General features: G+C 39.3%; 2 protein-coding genes across 3 annotated transcripts; one reads left to right on the forward strand and one right to left on the reverse strand.

The window, feature by feature from the left end:
* Window positions 1-7,885: 7,885 nt before the first annotated feature.
* On the forward strand, window positions 7,886-17,425 carry LOC127427577 (B-cell CLL/lymphoma 7 protein family member A). 2 transcript variants are annotated; one of them, XM_051675242.1, is made up of 6 exons: window positions 7,886-8,135; window positions 14,989-15,070; window positions 15,326-15,422; window positions 15,862-16,035; window positions 16,126-16,223; window positions 16,503-17,425. In XM_051675242.1, exons 1-6 carry the CDS (start codon window positions 8,017-8,019, stop codon window positions 16,566-16,568), a joined length of 636 nt encoding a protein of 211 aa, XP_051531202.1. In that variant the 5' UTR covers window positions 7,886-8,016; the 3' UTR covers window positions 16,569-17,425. The 2 variants fall into 2 exon arrangements, with proteins under 2 accessions (XP_051531202.1, XP_051531211.1); XM_051675251.1 differs by having other exon boundaries at window positions 7,886-8,062.
* Window positions 17,426-17,577: 152 nt separating this feature from the next.
* alkbh2 (alkB homolog 2, alpha-ketoglutarate dependent dioxygenase) lies at window positions 17,578-21,464 on the reverse strand. The gene is made up of 4 exons (XM_051675230.1): window positions 21,392-21,464; window positions 20,774-21,031; window positions 18,624-18,822; window positions 17,578-18,487 (listed from the first exon to the last, which is right to left on the reverse strand). The coding sequence occupies exons 2-4, from the start codon at window positions 21,021-21,023 to the stop codon at window positions 18,184-18,186; spliced, it is 753 nt and encodes a 250-aa protein (XP_051531190.1). The 5' UTR covers window positions 21,024-21,031; window positions 21,392-21,464; the 3' UTR covers window positions 17,578-18,183.
* Between the last annotated feature and the right edge of the window lie 2,131 nt (window positions 21,465-23,595).

A 23,595-nucleotide genomic window follows, 5' to 3' on the forward strand; every position in this document is an offset into this window, starting at 1 on the left:
CTTCAGCCAGGCTCACGATGGGAGTTGGGCAGTAGTGCATAATTAATAAGCCTCGTTCTGACAGTGGTGAATGAAGCACACCTGATGGGAATACTGCTTCATCACTGCTGTCTTTAAAATGTAGAACACACCTCTTCTTGGAGAGCTGGCTTCAAATCTCCATGTGTGCACACACTGGCATCCTCACACGCCCAGGACCAGAGCTGGGAGGGTTTGGACGAGATGATGCACCACCGGACCCGCTCCTCGGACCCCCCGGACCGATTAGATGAGTCACCGTGGGAGAACTGCACACGTCGCTGCCAATGAGCTAGAGGCCGGGCCGCCTTCCCCTCTCACCTGCCGCGGGCCTGCTGCCCCTCGCGCCGTGGACCCTGGAGGGGAGCGTGTGCGGCCGACGGACCCAGCTCATGCCTGGGCCATTCCAAATCTACCCTGCCCTTCACGGAGCCCCATCTCACCGCGAGGATGCCAGATTCCCCCTTTATTATGAACACTATCCCCCCCCCGGACACTTTATTATCCCCCTTTATGGACATGTTATTTTTATTATTATTTCCAATAAATGCCTCTCCGAGGCTTGACGCCACACCCACTGTGTCTGTCTCTTGCTCACCACGCCACAAATACAATTCATTTTAATAAAATTAACCTTCCCAATCATAGATAAATGTAATGAAGGTCACTTGTCCACATCGCTCGAAAACCTTTTTGATTAAGGGGTCAAAATTAACTTTAACTAAATCACACAATTTTGCTGGGAATAAAATGCCCAAATACTTAATGGCCTGTTTAGGCCACTGGAAGGAGCCAGGCTGAAAAGCCGTTACTGGGCAGTACGCTGTCAGAGCCAAAGCTACGGATTTAGACCAACTGACTCTGTATCCTGAGAACTAAGAAAAGGAAAGAATAATTCTGTGGAGGCAAGGCATAGATCTAGTGGGGTCAGAGACGAATAATAAAATATAATCTGCATAAAGCAAAAGTTTATGTGCCATACCTCCCGCCACCACCCCTGGAAAATCATCTTCCTTTCTTATCGTGGCTGCTAATGGTTCTAGGGTAAGACAGAACATAATGGGGAAAGAGGGCAACCCTGCCAGGTGCCCCTATCTAGAGTAAAATAATCCGAAATTAATCCATTTGTTTGTACCACCGCTAAAGGGTGTCTATAAAGAAACTTAATCCATCCAATAAAAGTATTCCTGAACCCATATATTTTCAAATCTTAAAAAGATAAAACCATATCAAATGCTTTTTCGGCATCAAGTAAGATGGCAGCGACCGGAGTCTGATCATTCCCCACTGACCACTTGATATTGGTAGCTCGTAGAAGAGCTACAACCCCGAATAAATCCCACCTGATCTATATGTATAAGAGATGTCATAACTTTACTTAATTGGTTAGCCAAATATTTTTACAATATTTTTTACTAACTGGATCAGGGAAATTGGACGGTAACTCTTACACTTGCTTGGATCTTTGTCCTTTTTAAGAATCAGACTGATCTGGGCTTGTGTCATGGTTGACAGAGGCTTTCCATTCTTTAATGATTACGTATAAACTTCTAACAAAAGTGGAGCCAGTTCTGTAGCATAAGATCTAAAAAAAACTCAGTGGCAAAGCCATCTGGCCCTGGAGCCTTGCCTGTAGGCAAGGCCTTAATTACCTCGTCAAGCTCCTCCAAGTTTATCTCAGAATCAAGGGAATTGTTTTGCTCAGTCATCAATTTAGGGAGTTCTAAAGGTTCCACAAAATTTCTAATATCCTCATCAGTAGATGAAGACATGGAACTGTAGAGGTCAAGATAGAATTCTTTAAAAGCATTATTAATATCAATGGCCGAGGTAAAAAATTTCACCACCAGCAGATTTCACTGAGGGAATGGTAGAAAAAGACACTCTCTGCTTTATGTATCTAGCCAAAAGCTTCCCTGCTTTGTCCCCCGACTCAAAGTATGACTATCTTGCCCTGAATAGCCAAAACTCCACCTTCCACGACAAAATAGTATTATATCTGTATTTCAATCGGGCCAATTCTCTGAAGCCATCAGATGACATTCGGCGCTTCCTACCTTCCTCAAGCTCAGGAATTCCAGCAATTCGGACGTTGTTTTGCCGATTACGATTCTCAAGGTCTTCCAGCTTTTCCCAAACATGTTCCAAGTCTGTCTTGGTCGCTAGCAGATTAGCAGCTAATTCCCTCTCCGATGACTCCAGATAATCGATCTGTTTCTCGATGTCCCCGATTCTTGTAACCAACTCAGAGAATTTCGCCTCCATCGCCGTAATCAATCGACGTATTACAGCAAGATCCTCCAGGTCCACTACGACTTTCGTCAGCATCACCGACATGCTGGACAGTTGCCGCTGAATCTCTCCCACCGCACCGTCCAAACTGAGTCCCTGGTCTCAAATCAAATCAAATCACTTTTATTGTCACACAACCATATACACAAGTACAATAGTGTGTGAAATTCTTGGGTGCAGTTCCAAACAACATAGTAGTCGTGACAGTGATGAGACAATTTACAATAAACATCAGATTTACAACACAGTTTGAAATCTAATATACACATAATTACACACAACACAATATAAAATAATAACATACAATGTACAGTATACAATACACACAATATAGAATACACATTATACAATAAAAACTTTTTTTTTAAGTATTTATAGTATATATAGAATGTACAGTAGGTTGTATTGTACTGTATTGACATTCAGGCTGTCGGTTGATAGTAAGTTTTTAAGAGAGAATATAATATAATAATAATATAATTTATGACAGTCCGGTGTGAGATATAAGAGTAATAAAGTGCAATGCTGATGTATTTGATCATGGGAGATCAAGAGTTCAAAAGTCTGATTGCTTGGGGGAAGAAGCTGTCATAAAGTTGGCTGGTGCGGGTCCTGATGCTGCGATACCGCCTGCCTGATGGTAGCAGTGAGAACAGCCCATGGCTCGGGTGGCTGGAGTCTCTGATGATCCTCCGAGTTTTTTTCACACACCACCTTGTATATATTTCCTGGAGGGAGGGAAGCTCACCTCCGATGATGTGTCTGGCAGTTCGCACCACCCTTTGCAGTGCTTTGCGGTTGTGGGCGGTGCTATTGCCGTACCAGGCGGAGATACAGCCAGTCAGGATGCTTTCCACAGTGCAGGTGTAGAACCGTGTGAGGATGTGGCGGTTCATTCCAAACTTCCTCAGCCGTCTCAGGAAGAAGAGGTGCTGATGAGCCTTCTTCACAACGACTTCAGTGTGGGTGGACCATGTGAGTTCCTCAGTGATGTGGACACCCAGGAACTTGAAGCTGCTGACTCTCTCCACTGGTGCTCCATTGATGGTGACGGGACTGTGTTCTGTCTTTTCTTCTGAAGTCCACCACAAGCTCCTTTGTCTTACTGACATTGAGGGAGAGGTTGTGCTCCTGACACCAGTGTGTCAGAGTGTGTACCTCCTCTCTGTAGGCTGTTTCATCATTGTCAGTGATCAGACCTACCACCGTCGTGTCATCAGCAAACTTAATGATGGCATTGGAGCTATGTGTTGCCACACAGTCATGTGTGTACAAGGAATACAGTAGTGGGCTGAGAACACAGCCCTGCGGGGCTCCAGTGTTGAGGGTCAGTGATGAGGAGATGTTGCTGCCTATTCTAACCACCTGGCGTCTGCTTGACAGGAAGTCCAGGATCCAGCTGCACAGCGAGCTGTTTAAGCCCAGAGCCCGGAGTTTCTCATCTAGCTTGGAGGGCACTATGGTGTTGAATGCTGAGCTGTAGTCTACAAACAGCATTCTCACATAAGTGTTCTTTTTTTCCAGGTGGGAGAGAGCAGTGTGTATTGTAGATGCAATGGCATCATCAGTGGAGCGGTTGTTGCGTTAAGCAAACTGCAGTGGGTCAAGAGAGAGTGGCAATACAGAGCAGATGTAATCTCTGATTAGTCTCTCAAAACATTTGCTGATGATGGGGGTCAGAGCAACAGGATGCCAGTCATTTAAACAAATTATTTTTGATTGTTTTGGAACAGGCACAATGGTGGATGTTTTAAAGCATGTGGGGACTACAGACAAAGAGAGGGAAAGGTTGAAAATGTCCATAAAAACACCAGCCAGCTGGTTCGCGCACGCTCTGATGACACGGCCTGGAATGCCGTCTGGGCCCGTGGCTTTGCGGATATTCACCCGTCGGAAGGATCGGGTTACATCCGTTACAGAGACGGAGAGTGAACTAACCTCTGTAGCTTCAGCCGCGAGAGCTCTCTCCGTGAGGGCGGTGTTATTTCCCTCGAAACGAGCATAAAAAGTATTTAGCTCATCCGGTAGAGAGGCAGCGGTGTTCATGGCGGAGTTTTTATTCCCTTTAAAGTCCGTGATGTTGTTAATTCCCTGCCACATGCTTCTAGAGTTGGTGGTGTTAAACTGTCCTTCAATCTTACTCCTGTACTGGCGTTTTGCGGTTCTGATAGTTTTTCGGAGGGCATAACTGGCTTGTTTATACTCCTCCACGTTCCCGGAATTAAAAGCGGAGGTCCGCACATTAAGTGCCGCGCGAACATCGCTATTGATCCAAGTTTTCTGGTTCGGATAGATTCGTACAGTTCTGGTCGGAACGACGTCCTCTACGCACATTCTGATGAAACACATTACGCTATCAGCTTAAAGCTCGATGTCGTCATCAGAGGCGGACCGGAACATCTCCCAGTCCGTGTGATCAAAACAGTCTTGTAGCGTAGAATCTGATTGGTCTGACCAGCACTGGATCGTTCTGAGGGTGGGTGCTTCCTGTTTCAATTTCTGCCTGTAAGCGGGCAGAAGCAGAATGGAAGAGTGGTCCGATTTGCCAAATGGTGGGCGGGGGAGGGATTTGTAGCCATCCCGGAACGGAGAGTAGCAATGGTCCAAAACCCGGTCCCCTCGTGTGTTGAAACTAATGTGCTGGTGATATTTTGGTGCGACTGATTTTAAACTGGCTTTATTAAAGTCCCCGGTCACAATGAACACGGCCTCAGGGTGCGCGGTTTCCTGCTCACTTATACTCCCATACAGTTCCTTGAGTGCCCGGTCTGTGTCGGCTTGTGGGGGAATGTACACAGCAGTGATAATGACCACTGTGAATTCCCTTGGTAGCCAGAATGGTCGACACAGAAGCATAAGAAATTCCAGATCAGGAGAGCAGAAAGACTTGATAGAATGTACGTTCCTCTGATCACACCAGGATTTGTTGATCATAAAACATACACCACCACCTCTACTTTTACCTGAGAGGTCTTTCGCTCGGTCCGCTCGGTGCACAGAGAACCCCGCGGGTTCAATGGCTGAGTCTGGAATATCCGCAGACATCCAAGTTTCTGTTAGGCAGATAATGCAGCAGTCCCTTGTATCTCGTTGGAAAGAGATCCGCGCTTTCAGCTCACAGAGCTTGTTATCCAGAGACTGAACATTTGTCAGTAGAATACTGGGTAGCGGGGGTCGATTTGCGCGGCGTCTTACTCTAATGAGAACGCCGGCTCTGTTTCCCCTTTTCCTCCTGCGTTTCCGCGGCCATGCTGCCCAGACAAAGGGCTCCGCTTGCATGTTTGTAAACAGCGGGTCGGCATTGAGGAATGTGAAGTCCGGTTTATGGTGTGAAATTGCTGAACCAGTGTCCAAAAGTGTTTGTCTGTCGTAGACAATAAGGCAGACAACATCCAAGACAAAAAACATAAGAATTGTTAACAAAACAAACAAAACATTACTATGTTGTGTCGGAGCTCGCAACGCAGCAGCCATACTCGGCGCCATCTTGAGTCCAATTGTTGTTACTATACAGGCTAGAGGTAAATACTTTTATGAGCTTTACTGGGATACCAGAGAGAAAATTATGATGGTGAACAGAGAGACTTCTCCAACTGAGAAATACAGTGCATCTTCAATGGTGTTGTCCTAAGTAGTTGTAGTTTTAGTGACATTATCCAGTGAGCTTCCAGGACTCATAGGGCAAACATCTTCACTGACTTTGTGTATCAAGTGGCTCTCAGTGCAAACTGTTAATGGCATATCTAATTATTTAATTATTAATTATTACAGTTAATGCTGTAATATACTCTGTAACAGCTTAAATATTATTTTAACAATTATAAAATAATGATTATGTTGTGGTGTTTCTGCTGATACATTTACAAACACAAAACTAATTCTGAAGGTTCTGATTAAGCTATCTTGTACTGAACATAATACTGTACACATACATTACATTGCATAATATTTGTAACTCTTGAATAAGTGGCTGAATAAGTAATTCAAGCCCAGGTCAGATGATGTAAGTGACATTTACTATAATATTTTTTTTTCATGTTTATTAATTTTTATTTTTTCCTTGAATAAGTGGTTTCTTTAATGAATAAAAGTGAGTAAATGTGTATGTTAATTTAAGGTGAACACATGACTGAGGATGAGTTGGCTGAATGCTTTACAGACCTTTTAGGTTTCAGTTCAGAGGGAGACAGATGCACAGGTACGTAGAAGTCCTGCGAACCACTATATTCTGTTGATTGTTTTTTTTTTTTTTTTTTTTTTTTTAGTTTGGAATTTTGTGGGATATTCTCTCAGAAGTTGTTTATTTTTGGTTGTTAAAGGAATATTCATGTTTAATACAAGTTAAGCTCAGTCGACAACATTTGTGGCATAATGTTGATTACCACAAAAAAATATTTTGACTCGTCCCTCCTTTCTTTAAAAAAAGAAACAAAAATCGAGGTTACAATGAGGCACTTGCAATGGAAGTGAATGTGGACAATTTTTGGAGGGTTTAAAGGCAGAAATGTGAAGATTATAATTTTATAAAAGCACTTACATTAAAGCTTCTGTTAAAACTTGTTTATTATTTGAGCTGTAAAGTTGTCATTTTTAGTCATTTTAGGGTTTGTTGACATAACATCATCATGGCAACAAAGTTGTAAAATTGGCTATAACTTAAAAGGTTAGTAAGTGATTTTATTACACTAAGATCATGTTAACATGCATATTGCTGGCCCCATTAACTTCCATTGTAAGTGCCTCACTGTAACCTCGATTTTTTTTTTCTTTTTTTTTAAAAAAAGAAAAGGAGGGGCGAGTCAAAATACATTTTTGTCGTAATCAATATTATGTCAAAAACGCTGTTGATTGAGCTTAAATTGTATTGAACCCTTAATATTTTGTTACGGGAATCCAGAGGTAATGTGGATGATAAAGTGGAGTCAGTCTTTACAGATGTCACGCTCTGTATTTGAATCATCTGTACTGTGATAAACAGCATGATTATGGTAGTACCTTTGATAACTTGGGAAGGTCAAGGACTGCAAAATATAATAATAATTGGACAATTTAAACTGTCTATCTATGTGTTGTGTATATTCAGAGTCTCTGTGTTACTCCCAGAAATCACCATGGACACATTTGCTACAGATGTCCTGGGATTTTCTGCATCCACCCAGGAGATTCTTTAAGAAGACCACATATGATCTACAACAACTAAATTGTCCATTTGAACTATTCTGAAATGTATGACTTGTAGTCTGTGTAGGGGAACAATGTAATATTTTTGTGGTCACTGGGCTGTTGTTTTAGTGTAATTTCACTTTTGTATGTTTAATAGTTTTCAGAAACGCACTGAGGCGAAAGACGTGAAAATAAACCTTTGTCTTCGACAACAAACTGGCCGTTTTCAGTCTCCATTATTTCCGAATACATGCGTAAACAGTGTTTGGCTGTCATAGTTGTCGTTCCACTTTGATCATCTCACTCAGGACATATCATTTTCTTTTTTAGTCCCCCAACAAAGGATCGAAACGTGTGCCCGCATTAACCGTCTCTCATGCTTCGAGGGCATTTGGCGTCGGCGCAGGCGCACAAACCCCGCCTCGCTCCTGTGCTGAGTGCATTCGCATTGTGTCTAAACAGCCAGCGAGCAAAAAGATATTTTACCAACAGCAGTAATGTCGGGCAGGTCGGTTCGCGCGGAGACGCGGAGCAGGGCGAAAGATGACATCAAGCGGGTTATGGCTGCAATTGAAAAAGTGCGGAAATGGTAAGAGAGAGCGTCCACCCGTTAACGAACAGTACAGCCAGTCTGTGGGGGAGGAGAGACAGCGAGAAACAATGTAAGGAAAGGAAAGAGAGCCTTTATTATACTTCAGTTTGTGTCAGAAATCCACGGATCGTCGCGCCGTAGATGTTTTACCGGCTAATTAAAGAAACAGTTTAGGAAATGTGTTGATCGCATTTTTTCTTCCATCAAATCTTTGTGGGTTGAACCTAGAAGCCATTTCGTTGCAGTCACATGAAGGCTTTGCTGTTTGAGCCTGTAATGCCGGCTGAAATGCAACCGAACGGGCCGAGATGAGTCAAACGTCCGTTCTCACCGTGTCCGTACTCTGAACAAAAAGTGCGGTGGAACCGGCGTTTGACTTTTCATTGATCTCGTCTGACTGACCCGCGCTTCTGTGCGACAGCGCGTGAGAAGAGTTTATATCAACACGCGGGGTTTTAAATTCAGCGCGGATGTTCAGACTCGTCTAAACTTTTACACTCAGACTTTAACAAGACTTCTACAACATTTTCACAATTAGACAAATACGTTAACAGTTAACATTGTTAGATAAACAATAATAAAAATAACAATGAATTATATTTTTTAAAATTTAAATAACATTGATTGTGGTTTACTTTAGTTGTATAATTAATACATATAAAATTATGGTTGAATAGCTTGTAAAAAAAAAAAAAATGAAATGGTTCAATGCAGAGAATCATTTACTAGTTAAGATTAGTTAACAACAAATGTTAGCATGAATGAACAATACTTTTACAGCATTTATTAATCTTCTTGGTTAATTTCAACATATAGTAATACATTTTTAAAATCAAAAGTTGTATATGTTAACATTAGTTAATACACCATGAACTAACAATGAACAATACTTTTACAGCATTTATTAATCTTCTTGGTTAATTTCAACATATAGTAATACATTTTTAAAATCAAAAGTTGTATATGGTTGCTAGGCAGTTGCTAGGTAATAATAAAAAGGCTGCTTTCTATCTTGAGTCAAATGAGCCAACCCGGAAGTCTCTATGATGTTCTGGTGCAGAGATATGTGTTTTGCTACTCGGTTGCTAGAGTGACCCCATCTGGTTGCTAGGAAGTTGCCAGGGTGATACTAGCAAGGCTCCTTGCTAGCCTGAGTCAAATGAGCCAACCTAGAAGTCTGTACGATGTTCTGGTGCAGAGATATGTGCTTTGCTACTTGGTTGCTAGGGTGTTCCATCTGGTTGCTAGGCAGTTGCCAGGGTAATAATAAAAAGGCTGCTTTCTATCTCGAGTCAAATGAGCCAACCCAGAAGTCTCTACGATGTTCTGGTGCAGACATATGTCTTTTGCTACTTGGTTGTTAGGGTGAGCTCATTTGGTTGCTAGGCAGTTGCCAGGGTGATACTAGCAAGGATCCTTGCTAGCCTGAGTCAAATGAGCCAACCTAGAAGTCTGTACGATGTTCTGGTGCAGAGATATATGTTTTGCTACTTGGTTGCTAGGGTGTTCCATCTGGTTGCTAGGCAGTTGCCAGGGTGATACTAACAAGGCTGCTTGCTGGCCTGAGTCATATGAGCCAACAATGAAGTCTATGACATTCAGATCCGGAGATATCCCTCTAAATAATTTTGAATGGAAGTCAATGGGGTTGGTTGTTAGGGTGCTATAAATGGTTGCTAGGGCATTGCTAAGTAGTTTCCAAGGCGATATTCAAAGACTGCTTGCTAACCCAAGTAAAATAAGCCAACTCTCATGTCTCGATGACATTCTGATCCAAACATATCCATCTAAGCCATTTTGAATGGAAGTCAAAGGGGTTTGTTGCTAGGGTGCTCTAAATGGTTGCTAGGGCGTTGCTAAGTAGTTTCCAAGGCGATATTCAAAGACTGCTTGCTAACCCAAGTAAAATAAGCCAACCCTGAAGTCTCTATGTCTTTCTGATCCGGAGATATAATCCGACACATTTCTTGCCAATGTTAAAACAATGGGATTTTTAAGGCAGTTTTTTGCCCCCCAGGGGTACATCATCGGGGACATTTCTAAGTGATCGGAGAGATCGCTTGGAAAAGTCATAGCACACCTCTCCTCAATAAGCCAGTCAATTTGACACCTCATTGAAGGGTGTATGGGACGAGATAGGTGCCAAAGTTTTGTCCGGAAGAATAATAATAAGTATGTGAGATAATAATAGGGATTAGGGATGTGCCCTACGCCGAATACCTTATTCGGAAAGGCATGAATAATGTCTTCAAAACGAATAACGAATTCATCCGAATAATAGAAAAAACTATTTGGAAGACTGCTCATCCAACGAGCACAGGCATAAAGCAATATTTTAAATAAACATATAGAAAATTACAAAGCAATGATGATTCTGCGAAGCCAGTATTACTACAGTGTAAACCTTATGAATGAAAATGCGCACAGTGATTTTAAGTTCAGATCGGATGGCCGCATTCTCGACTCCATTTGCAGTCTCCGTTCATTGTGCACATCTTAGAAATCTAAGCTTGTAAAGAGTATTAACAATATCATACACATTTTCCACTTCTTGAAATGTCTGTTTAAAATGTCTGATCACATTAATGACAAATGTTTCACACAATTCACACGTAAGGATTTATAAACCAACATGAGCACGATGTTTAATTCCTGACCAAAGAAGTGATGATTTTATAGTGGAGCTCGACTGTAAGTTGACCACATTTATATCCACATTAAGGTAATTATCTGGCTAATTCTTTATTTCAGAAATGATTAAATGCTCCATAGAGGTTTAAATACTTCATAGAGTGTATATCTATTCAGAATATTCATGCACATGGAGTGTTACAAAAAACAAATTTCATTTCTAGAAATATATAGAGGCTTGATTTTGCAATTTATTCCACTACATTTCACTAATTCTGCTCAACTAATTAATTATGTCCTCCACAAAAATATGTGAACACAAAATAAGTCTCGAGTGTATCATAAATCTCTCTGATAGAGAATTACGGTGCTTTCAGTTTGTAGGTGCTATTCATTTATTCTAATTGTTTTTAATATTCTTATTTGTATTTTATATTCACTGCAAAATGTGTGCTTGACATTTTACAATTACTTGACAACTGGTGCCTCCAGAATAACATTGTTACTTGCACAATGCACAGACATAAACGAAGATGTTGTTTCAGCAGATATTAATGTCCGATATACCAGGAGAAACCACAGTTAACAACATATTCCACAGTTATTCCAGTAGACTACATATTCAGCTTCATCTATAATAATAATAATATTTAAATACAGTTGCATTCGAAATTATTCGACCCCCCCCAAGACAGTAAGGATTTACAAAGGTAAGCTTTTCTGATGACCCAGAATTTTTATCTATATCAGTTGAGTGACACATTCAAAGTCATAGTGTGAATATATAACCTAATATTTGTAAATAGCAGGATTTTTTTAAATACAGCCATGTCATAATTATTAAACCCCTATTGCATGTAGCTGTTTCTTAAATATGTAAGGCTACACAAGTAATTGTTTTAAAACAAAATTAAGTCATCAATCTGCACTGGCACTTATTTAAGTTTTAAAATTTAAGTTTAGCGTTGTAAGTAAAAATGTATTTCTATGCAACAAATGCAATTAAAAATAATCTGTCTCAAAAGCTAATAGAGGAGATTATTTAATTACACAAGAAAGGTCATGGCTAAAAGTACATTTCCAAGGCATTTCAATTTCCAATAGACAAAGTTGGCAGCACCATTCATACATTTTGTAAATATGGTACAACAGCAACCTTCTTGGGGTGTGGATGAAAGCAAAACTTCACCAAGGGAAATGTTGACTTGAATATTCAAGTAGTAATAGGAAAGAAATAGGAAAGACCTGTGGAGTCCTGGAAGAAGGTTTTATAGACTCATGACACTAAACTGAAAATGAGTTTTAGACCCATGGGTCAGCAGTATGTCTGGAGTAAGATGACAAGGTGATGACAAGAACGACACCATCCCCACAGTCAAACATGGAGGTGGGTCAGTCCTGTTATGGGGGTGTTTTGCGGCTGCAGGAAACGGCTATCCTGACTATGTGACTGACACCATGGATTCTTTCAGGTATCAGGCCATTTTGGCATGACAAATGTGATGCCTTCAGTGTGTAAATTGAAGCTCGGTGATCACTGGACTTTCCAGCAAGACAATAACACCAAGGATACATCCAAGTTGTCCAAAATCTGGTTCAGGGATAGGTCGTGGAATGTCCTTTAAATGGCCCTTTCAGTCCATCATTAAAATCCCATTGCAAACCTTTGTTGGAATTTCAAGGAAGCAGTGGCAGCACAGAAACCAAAGAATGTCAATGAGCTGGAAGCTTTTGCTCATGAGAAATGTGTAAAAATTCTAATAGAGAGGTGTCCGAAGCCTGAGAACACTTACCTGAAACATTTATTTGCTGTTTTTAAGGATGCTCCACAAATGATTGACTTTGGGGGTTGAATATTTTTGACATGACATTTGTGGAGAGAATTAGTTATTTTTTTATTTTAAAATTTGGGTAAACTGTGTTCTCAAAATCACTCAAATGTGTATTAAAAACATACTTTGACTGTTTATTGAGGTTTTAGTTGATGTGTTTTAATTCACATCACCAGAATGTATTGCTGGTCAGGGGGGTTGAATAATTTTGATTGCAACTGTAGGCCTGTCCGAGGCATACTTTATATACAGAAGCTATAGTCTAAATGTAAGAGAGTTACATTTTTAAATTAGTTTTGATGCACTTCCGGTTTAAACCATGCCCACATCTGTTATATCCGAATACAGATATAGTTATAGATAATTTTGTCATAGTAACAGATAAAGATAATGGCTTATCTTGCTTTGCTTCACAAGCACCACTAATAATAAGTTTAAATAGTAGAACTTGAAAAAGCCAACCTAATAAATGCTGTAAACAATATATTGATTATTGTTAGTTCATGATACCTAATGCATTAACTAATGTTAGCGAATGGAACCTTATTGTAAAGTGTTACCTAGTTACTGAACATAATCATACCTCTCTATCACATTTTTGCTGAAAAACAAACTTTAGTAATTACAGTGCATCCAGAAAGTATTCACAGCGCTTCACTTTTTCCACATTTTGTTATGTTACAGCCTTATTCCAAAATTGATTAAATTAATTATTTTCCTCAAAATTCTACAAACAATACCCCATAATGACAACATGAAAGAAGTTTGTTTGAAATCTTTGCAAATTTATTAAAAAAAAAAAAAAAAAATCACATGTACATAAGTATTCACAGCCTTTGCTCAATACTTTGTTGAAGCACCTTTGGCACCAATTACAGCCTCAAGTCTTTTTGAGTATGATGCTACAAGCTTGGCACACCTATTTTTGGGCAGTTTCTCCCATTCTTCTTTGCAGGACCTCTCAAGCTCCATCAGGTTGGATGGGGAGCATCGGTGCACAGCCATTTTCAGATCTCTCCAGAGATGTTCAATCGGGTTCAAGTCTGGGCTCTGGCTGGGCCACTCAAGGACGTCCCGTAGCCACTCCTTTGTTATCTTGGCTGTGTGCTTAGGGTCGTTGTCCTGTTGGAATATGAACCCTCGCCCCAGTCTGAGGTCCAGAGCGCTCTGGAGCAGGTTTTCATCAAGGATGTCTCTGTACATTGCTGCATTCATCTTTCCCTCGATCCTGACTAGTCTCCCAGTTCCTGCCGCTGAAAAACATCCCCACAGCATGCCACCACCATGCTTCACTGTAGGGATGGTATTGGCCAGGTGATGAGCGGTGCCTGGTTTCCTCCAGACATGACACTTGCCATTCAGGCCAAAGAGTTCAATCTTTGTTTCTCATGGTCTGAGAGTCCTTCAGGTGCCTTTTGGCAAACTCTAGGCGGGCTGTCATGTGCCTTTTACTGAGGAGTGGCTTCCGTCTGGCCACTCTACCATACAGGCCTGATTGGTGGAGTGCTGCAGAGATGGTTGTTCTTCTGGAAGGTTCTTCTCTCTCCACAGAGAAATGCTGGAGCTCTGTCAGAGTGACCATCAGGTTCTTGGTCACCTCCCTGACTAAGGCCCTTCTCCCCCGATTGCTTAGTTTGGCCGGGCGGCCAGCTCTAGGAAGAGTCCTGGTGGTTCCAAACTTTTTCCATTTACGGATGATGGAGGCCACTGTGCTCATTGGGACCTTCAATGCTGCAGAAATTTTTCTGTACCCTTCCCCAGATCTGTGCCTCGATACAATCCTGTCTCAGAGGTCTACAGACAATTCCTTGGACTTCATGGCTTGGTTTGTACTCTGACATGCACCGTTAACTGTGGGACCTTATATAGACAGGTGTGTGCCTTACCAAATCATGTCCAATCAACTGAATTTACCACAGGTGGAATCCAGTCAAGTTGTAGAAACATCTCAAGGATGATCAGTGGAAACAGGATGCAACTGAGCTCAATTTTGAGTGTCATGGCAAAGGCTGTGAATAATTATGTACATGTGATTTTTAATAAATTTGCAAAGATTTCAAACAAGCTTCTTTCACACAGTCATTATGGGGTATTGTTTGTAGAATTTTGAGGAAAATAATGAATTTAATCCATTTTAGAATAAGGCTGTAACATAACAAAATGTGGAAAAAGTGAAGCGCTGTGAATACTTTCCGGATGCACTGTATCTGTATAAAGTAAAATAGTTCATCGTAGATGCCGTTATAACATTTTAGAAAAAAAGAACTTGCTGTGTATATTCTATAAATACAAAAATACATCTGCAGAGATTGCTTATAAATACACATTTGAAATTTAAAGTGCTAACCCTCGTCTTTCCATCAGATTATTTAAGAGGGTGGCTACTGCACATTTTATTCACTCATGTATCTGTTGTCTTTGATATCAGTCTAACCATGACATGCATGTGGTGTTCTCCAGGGAAAAGAAATGGGTGACTGTTGGTGATACGTCACTGCGAATATACAAGTGGGTACCAGTGACAGAACCCAAATCAGATGATGTAAGTGAAATGTAATATTACAGTTTGTTCCATGTTTATGAATTTTTATATATTTAAATTGTAAAGGAATATGAAATGTTTTTAATATTTCTGATAGCTGGTGGCCCAGATCATTACACTTTTATTAAATTGTAGTATCACAAAGTAAACATTGCTTGATTTTTTTCTTATTTTCTAGGATGTTGTTCACTGTTTGATTGTTCTCCAACACTAAATGGAGAAAAAAATGACAATGCATTTATTTATATTACACAGAAGAATAAAAACAAGAAGAAGGGCAAAGATGACAAGTATGGTTCTGAGGTCACAACCCCTGAGAACAGCTCCTCTCCAGGAATGATGGATATGCATGGTAAGCTGTAGACCTGTCACTTAGTTATCATTCTCATCTCCAAATAATGCTATGGCAGTGTTTTCAGATTCTGTTATTTTGCAGTAATTATAAATTATAGTGGTTGTTAAAGCCAGAAGATTGAAGCAAAATTTGCAAATATGTGTGGTCATTGTGATTCCTAAACATTTAGTTTTCTAGACTTGAAATATTTAAGTAAGCCTGAAAAGGCATGTCATTTCACATGCAGTTTTGAATATTATAATCAATGGGTTAGAATGACACTATGCTTTTTAACCAATAGCACAGAATATGAACTATAAAACATTTAATGAATTGACCTTGTATGCTATTCTAGAAATGTAACCATCCATTAACAGACATGTACTGGTCGATTGACAGAAGTTTGATCAAGCATTTGTTTACTTTTGTTAATCAGGTTTCTGTTCTTCACATACAGATGATAACAGTAACCAGAGCTCCATTGCAGACTCGTCCCCTCTGAAGCAGGAGACCAGCAATAACACAAGTCCTGCGCCTGAAACAATGGCAGCTTCACAGAGTGATAGTAATGAACTGAAATGTGACCAATATCCTTCCAAACAGCCTTCCTCTGGTCAGGATCATAAGAGTGGTTAGTCATGGAAATCTCACAATCCTCTGTTCTTGATCCAACAGATATGTGGATGCAGTAATGTATCTAATGACACTTCTTTATTCTCAGAACAAAATCACTGCTCATCAGAGTTTACAATAGCCAAAAGGGACAACAAGTCACAGGGGGATTCAGAACACTTTTTAGACTCCTCCAAATCGGGCCAGGTATTTGCTTAAAGTGTCTCTTGCAAACAAGATCAATTAATAATGAAAATCTATTTAGAGCTATTCACATACATAACTGAATTGCCTCATGCGAAGAAACTATTTGAAATTATATTTATATTATATTTTTATCAGTGTTATTCCAGGACTTCACATAAGAATAGATTATATAAAGTATTTCTCTTGTATTACTCCTCACCAAGAAATAGCTAAAGTTTTCAGTCAGAGATCAGCTGTCTTTTTTTTGCTTGATAATTGATTCAATGGTTTCTTTTGAAGGAATTGGACGATGGTGCTCCCCCAAGCAAAAAAGGGAAAATCGATTCTTCCTCTGAGGAAAGCTAACTATCTTTTGCCAGCTGTCATGGATTTGCGATCCAGTTTCTTTTCTTGTTACACATCACAATGGAAAGGAGCTTCACTTTACAGCCTTCACCACAACTATCCATTCACCTTTAGCCAGAAAACCATTTGTCCCTTGCAGTAATTTTTTTTGTGTCGAGTGCAAGCCTGGATCATTTGATTCCGTAAGAGATGGGAACATAAATTATGAGTAAAAGTTAAGAATCAAGCTGTGAGATACTGTACTGATCTTAAAATTGTTCATGCTGTCCTACTATCACTGCTTTTGCAAAGATCAGTATTGTCAATTGAAATGACACTGGAACTGCCATTGTTTTTTCCAAATTGGCACTGATATCATGAACTGCCTTTTGCAATTTTTAAAATGTGTATCACTTACCTTTTCTTGTTCACTCAGGAAGGTCAACACACTGTTTTTTAATCACGCTGAAAGTAACTGATTTCTGCTGCTGTAGTTTGAAAAGTGATATTTCACCTTATTTAGCTAAATATAAAAAACGAATAACATTTGCGAATGGTACTAATCACAAGTTGAGTCATTCAAAGTTCTCCTGTGAAGACCATAGCCTGTAGCATAGGTCCTGCTTGGTTGAGTGCATTTGTGGATGGATATCTTTTATTTTTTGACTGTCTACACTCCTCTCCCAAAGTGCCCACATTTTGGTTCTCATTTTAATATCCACGCAAACTGCAACTGTTTGTTTTCACTAATGCTCAAGTTAAACTGGTGTTCAAACCAAGCTTTGAAATGCTGGTTGCCATTTCAACAGCACTACAACCTTCCACTGTACACAAGGGATACAATAATTGCATAATTAAAAAAAAAAAAATCAATGAAATACTTTTCTATTAGCATGTGTCGTCGTCCAAGGAATAAAAGTGACATTGATTAGATTGTAACACAGGCAGGTTATGGGTAGACAGCTGTGTGAATACCTCAGTCCAGCAGTGCTGGAATGTAAACACTAAGTATGACTTTTTCGAAATTACTCGGTTATGTCAGCTTGAAAAATAAGATGTATATATTTATACGATTACATTTTTGCTACCCTTATGTTTTTGCCACAGTATGTCGCCAAACTATTGCCTTCTGTAATTCAATCTTTAAAACTTTAGCAAAATGTATTAATTGGGACCATATTGTTTTTCTTTCCCAGTTGATAATAGAAATGTCTTGTACATAAGTATGGTTGTGTCTAACCTATTTATTCCACATGTAGTTTATTGGTTTTCTAAAAAAAAAAATTTAAATAAAAAAATATTTCCTTTGGATATTCATGAAAGTGCATTTTGTAACCAAATATCAAACCTGAATGTTGTGAACATCATAGTACAATTTTATGTTCTGAGATCAAAGGACTATTTTGCTGCACATCTGGTTTCAAGAGTAGTGAAGTAGGCTATGCCAAGACTAACAAAGTGATCTAAACTGATAACACAGTAGGCAAGAGATGTCTGCATGTGCCAAAATTATTCCAGATGAGAACCTTGTGATAAATATGCATTTTGCACAGCTTCATTCTTTGAGGTAGTATGATTAACATGATCCATAATGATACCAGGTAGGACACTGTCACTCCATTTTAATGCCACTTTTCTATCTGCCTTTCATAATGCGCCTGAAAGTTAGGTTGATGCGAGGCGTTTTAATCTTTTTTCGTGCTGGAAGACTGTGATACCAGTATGTGTTTGTGGGACAGTTCATGAGCAGAAGACTCCCATGGGCAAGCTCCAACTTCACAGGCTCAATCTGACGTTTGCCAGAACCAGTTCGTGCATCCTTGTGACGGAAAATGAAGTCACGAGCAGCCCCTAGAGACACAGAGGCAATTGGACAGGCAGGATCGAGTTCCCGTTCATCATCACGATGCTCTCCCATGTGATCATGACCATCTTTATACCTGAAGGTAGCAACATAAACATAATGCCAGGTTTTCACATTGAAAGAACATGATGTCCATGTTAAATAATGCATTGCAGTGCTGCTTTGTCCACATTCAGGGGGAGAGCAGTGATAAACACCAGATTTTTAATTACCTGTTTATTAAAACAAAATTGAAGGTGTGACCAGTTGCCTTGGTGACAGCATCTCGAATGTGTTCCAAAGTAGGAGTCCATGGCCTGGCCAGGAGATGGACCCCAGAGAAAGAGTACATCAGTCCCTCTTCCCCATATGTTGCTTGCTTCCTCGGAACATTGTACACCTTTCCATACACTTGTATCTTAGCCTTGTCACCTTTGTCAAAAACATAAAACATACACTCACTGACCACTTTATTAGGTACACCTGTACATCTACTTATTCATGCTAATATCTAATCAGCCAGTCGTGTGGCAGCAGTGCAATGCATAAAATCATGCAGATATAGGCCAGGAGCTTTAGTTAATGATTATATCAACCATCAAAATGGGGAAAAAATGTGATCTCAGTGATTTCAAGCGTGGCATGATTTTTGAGTATTTCTGTAACTGCTGATCTCCTGGGATTTTCATGCACAACAGTCTCTAGAGTTTACTCAGAATGTTGCCAAAAACAAAAAATTTCCAGTGAGTGGCAATTCTGCAGACAGAAACGCCTTGTTGATGAGAGAGGTCAACGGAGAATGGCCAGACTGGTTCGAGCTGACAGAATGGATACAGTAACTCAGATAACCACTCTGTACAATTGTAGAGAGCAGAATAGCATCTCAGAATGCACAACACATCGAAATTTGAGGCGGATGGGCTACAACAGCAGAAGACCACGTTGGGTTCCAATTCTGTCAGCCAAGAACAGAAAGCTGAGGCTGCAGTGGGCACAGGCTCACCAAAACTGGACAGTTGAAGACTGGAAAAACAGCCTGGTCTGATGAATCTTGATTTCTGCTGAGGTACACAGATGGTAGGCCCACTGCAGACTCAGCTTTATGTTCTTGGCTGACAGAAGTGGAACCAGATGTAGTTTTCTTGTGTTGTGGCCCATCCGCCTCAAGGAACGGTGTGTTGTGCATTTTTGGCAACATTCTGAGTAAACTCTAGAGACTGTTGTGTGTGAAAATCCCAGGAGATCAGCAGTTACAGAAATACTCAGACCAGCCCGTCTGGCACCAACAATCATGCCACGGTTGAAATCACTGAGATCAGATTTTTTCCCCCATTCTGATGGTTGATGTGAATATTAACTGAAGCTCCTGACCCGTATCTGCATAACTGTATGTATTGCACTGCTGCCACATGATTGGCTGATTAGATAATCGCATGAATAAGTACGTATACAGGTGTACCTGAAAAAGTGGGTGGTAAGTGTATATCATCCAACAAACTACAGATACAGTGTTATATTAAAGGGATAGTTCACCCAAAAATTTGAATTCTCTCATTTACTCACCCTTATGTCATTGCAGATGTGTATGACTTTCTTCTGCTGAACAAAAATGAAGATTTTTAGAAGAATATCTCTGCTCTGTCGGTCTGTATAATGCAACTGAATGGTGATCAGGCCTTTGAAGCCTGAGCCTTTTGAGATAAAGTCAGCATAAAAGTAATCCATACATCTCCAGGGGTTTAATCAATGTCTTCTGAAGCGATCTATTCGGTTTTGGGTGAGAACAGACCAAAATATAACTCCTTTTTCACTGTACATCTTGCCATTGCAGTCTCTGGACACAGTCATGATTTCAAGCTTGATTACACTTCCTAGTGCTTGATGCATGCGCAGAGCGGTAGATGGTGCCAGGAAGTGTAATCGAGCTTGAAATCATGATCACCAAGGAGACTGCTGATGTCAAGATTTATAGTAAAAAATTAGATATATTTTGGTCTGTTCTTACTCAAAACCGATCGGATCGCTTCAGAAGACATGGATTAAACCACTGTAGTTTTATGGATTACTTTTATGTCTTTATGTGCTTTTTGGAGCTTCAAAGTTTTCACTTGCATTATATGGACCTACAGAGCTGAGATATTCTTCTAAAAATCTTTATTTGTGTTCTGCAGAAGAAAGTCATACAATATGGGATGCCATGAGGGTGAGTAAATGATGAAAGAAATTTCATTTTTTGGGGTGAACTATCCTTTTAATATGGATTCGGAATACAGTATTTAGTACATGAATGTTCCTCTAATTTTTGTTTAATTCCCAAAACCTATTTCACTTTTTTCTCTAACTGTAATATCCTGGATACATAATTCAAATGTGCCTTTAATACCTGTGAAATAAATCACCTCCTCTTCTAGCTGGTTGAAGAGACGATCAGCTTCTTCTTTGTGAAACAGCAAACTGTAGTCACAGTCCAGACCCTCTGCTTCAATCTTCTGCCAAGGGATTGGTTGAGAAAACTCCTCTTCCACCTCACACACCTCCTCTTTGCATTTCTTCAGTGGTTTCTCCTTTCTCCATTCATCCTTTTCAGCAGACACTGCTGGTGTCTTTCTCTGCCGAGTTACAAACTTCTCCATTCAAGCACCTGCAGGACATAATAAAAACAGTGATTTTTCTGAATGTCTGGCTCTATTTTTAAATCATTTTCAACAGTGACAGCCGGTTTTAAAAAAAATCACCTTAATTGAGCAAGAATTTACAGATTGTTATTTTAATATGTGTATACTCTACATTATTCACACTAAGGAAACATCCTGATTATTTTAATTCATTTTGATTCGAAAATGGCCCCTAAGCATTATAAGGCAAAACATCAGAGTCAGAGTGCACAAAATGATTTGGTGGGTTAGTAACATGAGATGCAAATGCACAGACATTCAGTGTCTTTGTGCATGCATTTGCATGTAATTGTAACTTTGAGAAAAGATTCAGTAGGGCTCCTTACCTGTGTTGCGTTAAACATGTTCAGAAAAGAATTTCTGACTGCATCTCAATGAGGAAATCGCGGGTCGCACACCTCCGGAAGTGTTCGTCCACGTCACTACCGATAACACGATGGTTGACTTTTCTATGGTTACACATGGTATTTTAGAGTCAAGTACTTCTGGTCTAACCAGAGCCTCAGTTTAATAAAAAATAAAAAAAATCTTTTTTTTATTTTTTATTTTTATTATTATTATCTCAGTATGGGTAACAAACCACGAAAAACAAACATTATGATTTGCTGAACTGTGTCTGCAGGCGTAAATGCAATTCTGTCAGCAAAACAGACAAAAAAAAAAAAAAAAAAAAAGAAATCCTAAAACGGATTTATGTTTAGTGTATAGTAAATTAATTACATTTTTAGATCCCATTGTAACACACAGTATAGGGGTAATTCTTTAATTGAAGTGGCTTCAAAATTCACATTTGAGGAATGACAGTGTGCAATTTATGTTGTAGAATAAAACGTCCACGTTTCGCCAAGTGATGTTTACCACAGACATTATTTTACTCATAAATTCAAAAACCCCCATTATAAAACCCCACAGGAAAATCCAGAGGGAACCCCTGGCGAATTCTCTTCCGGGTTTTTGGACTACAAGCTGAACAGCTTTATTTAAAGTAGCACAACAGAAGACTTACATAACACACACGTTTCTGACTGTATTTAGCCTGTGGAGTTACTATGGAGTCTATGGTGTTACCATAAAAGATAGTAACACCACAGACACGTTTGCACAAATTTGGACTTTTCATAAGTGGAGGCTGTCATCATGATAGTTTCAAGGTCAGGGAACATTTTGGAAATGTTAATACGATTATATTTATCAAAATATAGATTAAAATCTATCAAATTTGCAAGTTATGATTGTAACACAACATACGCTGATATAGTGTGACATGAAATTGTCAGAAATGTTGTAAAATATATTACATTTAATAAGAAAGAATGAACTCAGCATCACCTACAATAGTCCAAATAGAATTTCCTATTTTTTAAAGGGTGATCTCCATTGTTGTAACACCACAGATATGAAGTTAACTGAGGCTCTTTCTTAAAATATCACAAACAAATCTATTTTTCCATAATATAACCACTTCATTTGTGTTAAAAATGTTTAATTGTTGCAATTACATCCCAGGATACATCTTTGAGGTATGAGGGGGACATGTGCATTTTGTTACACATGATATCTCAAACTCAATAAAATGTGTTTTAAGACAAAACTGTAACTTAATGCTCAAATTGCTTTCACCCTACAGAAAACAAATGTGCAAATATTTAACAATTTATTGGTATTTAAAGTTGATTGTTGCAAAGCAGAGGGACACCATTTGCCACAGCAAATGAAGAATGACCCATAGGGTGTTCTGTTAAAACGAGATTAACTATAAAGAGTTAATCCTACAGTTATAAGAGGTATAAGGAAGTATTTACAAGAAACAAATATTCCTCTGAAAAATGTCCTTGGTAAAAAATACTATAAAATTATGCCTAATTATAAAAGTTTGGAATATTGGAATCAAAATGTTCATGGATTGATAGATTTGTGGTGCCTTGTGTTCATATGCTTAAATAAATCCTGAAAGAAAAGAAATGGTTAAACTGAACATTCAGTACACAATTTGCAACAAATAACTATTTTCAGCACTGCGGATCCCCAACGCAAAGTATATTTGATTGGACACAGTTTGAAAGAGGTGAATTAAAAATGTGTAACATTTTATTCACTGTTGAAAAACATAAATAAAATGTAAGCACAATGATTTTGGCCACAATGTGGATGATATATATATTTATCATCCTGAATGGCAGTGCATCCTCAATGTGAATAAGCCTGAAATGATGTGTCTTTATTTTATTGTCAATTCACTCAAGATAGTAGTGTGCACAAAAGACACATATAATGTTTTTAGTATCCATCTTCCAAAATTGCAAAAGAATAAAAAATGAAGTACTGCACAGTCATGTCCACTCAGCTGACTACTCCACATTTTCATAATCATTTTCAGAGCAGTTTGCATTGGTATCCTCTTCTGTTGTTGTAGGCCTGCTGTTGACATAAATTGCAACCTTATTTTCAGGCCTGTTAATGTAAACTGACGATAACTGGCCTGCAAGAAAAAGAACAGTTTAATTCCCTTCATCATGGAAAATTGTTCAGG

The sequence above is a fragment of the Myxocyprinus asiaticus genome, chromosome 3 (genome assembly GCF_019703515.2).
Source record: "Myxocyprinus asiaticus isolate MX2 ecotype Aquarium Trade chromosome 3, UBuf_Myxa_2, whole genome shotgun sequence".
Lineage (NCBI taxonomy): Eukaryota > Metazoa > Chordata > Actinopteri > Cypriniformes > Catostomidae > Myxocyprinus > Myxocyprinus asiaticus.

Coding starts and splice junctions, on each gene's coding strand:
- LOC127427577 (XM_051675242.1), top strand. CDS start 8,017: ATGACATCAAGCGGGTTATGGCTGCAATTGAAAAAGTGCGGAAATGGT. Junction 15,423..15,861: donor AGGAATGATGGATATGCATG/GTAAGCTGTAGA, acceptor CTTCACATACAG/ATGATAACAGTAACCAGAGC. Junction 16,224..16,502: donor ACTCCTCCAAATCGGGCCAG/GTATTTGCTTAA, acceptor TTTCTTTTGAAG/GAATTGGACGATGGTGCTCC.
- alkbh2 (XM_051675230.1), bottom strand. CDS start 21,023: ATGGAGAAGTTTGTAACTCGGCAGAGAAAGACACCAGCAGTGTCTGCT. Junction 18,823..20,773: donor GGAGGTGATTTATTTCACAG/GTATTAAAGGCA, acceptor TTTTTGACAAAG/GTGACAAGGCTAAGATACAA. Junction 18,488..18,623: donor AATTTTGTTTTAATAAACAG/GTAATTAAAAAT, acceptor TGCTACCTTCAG/GTATAAAGATGGTCATGATC.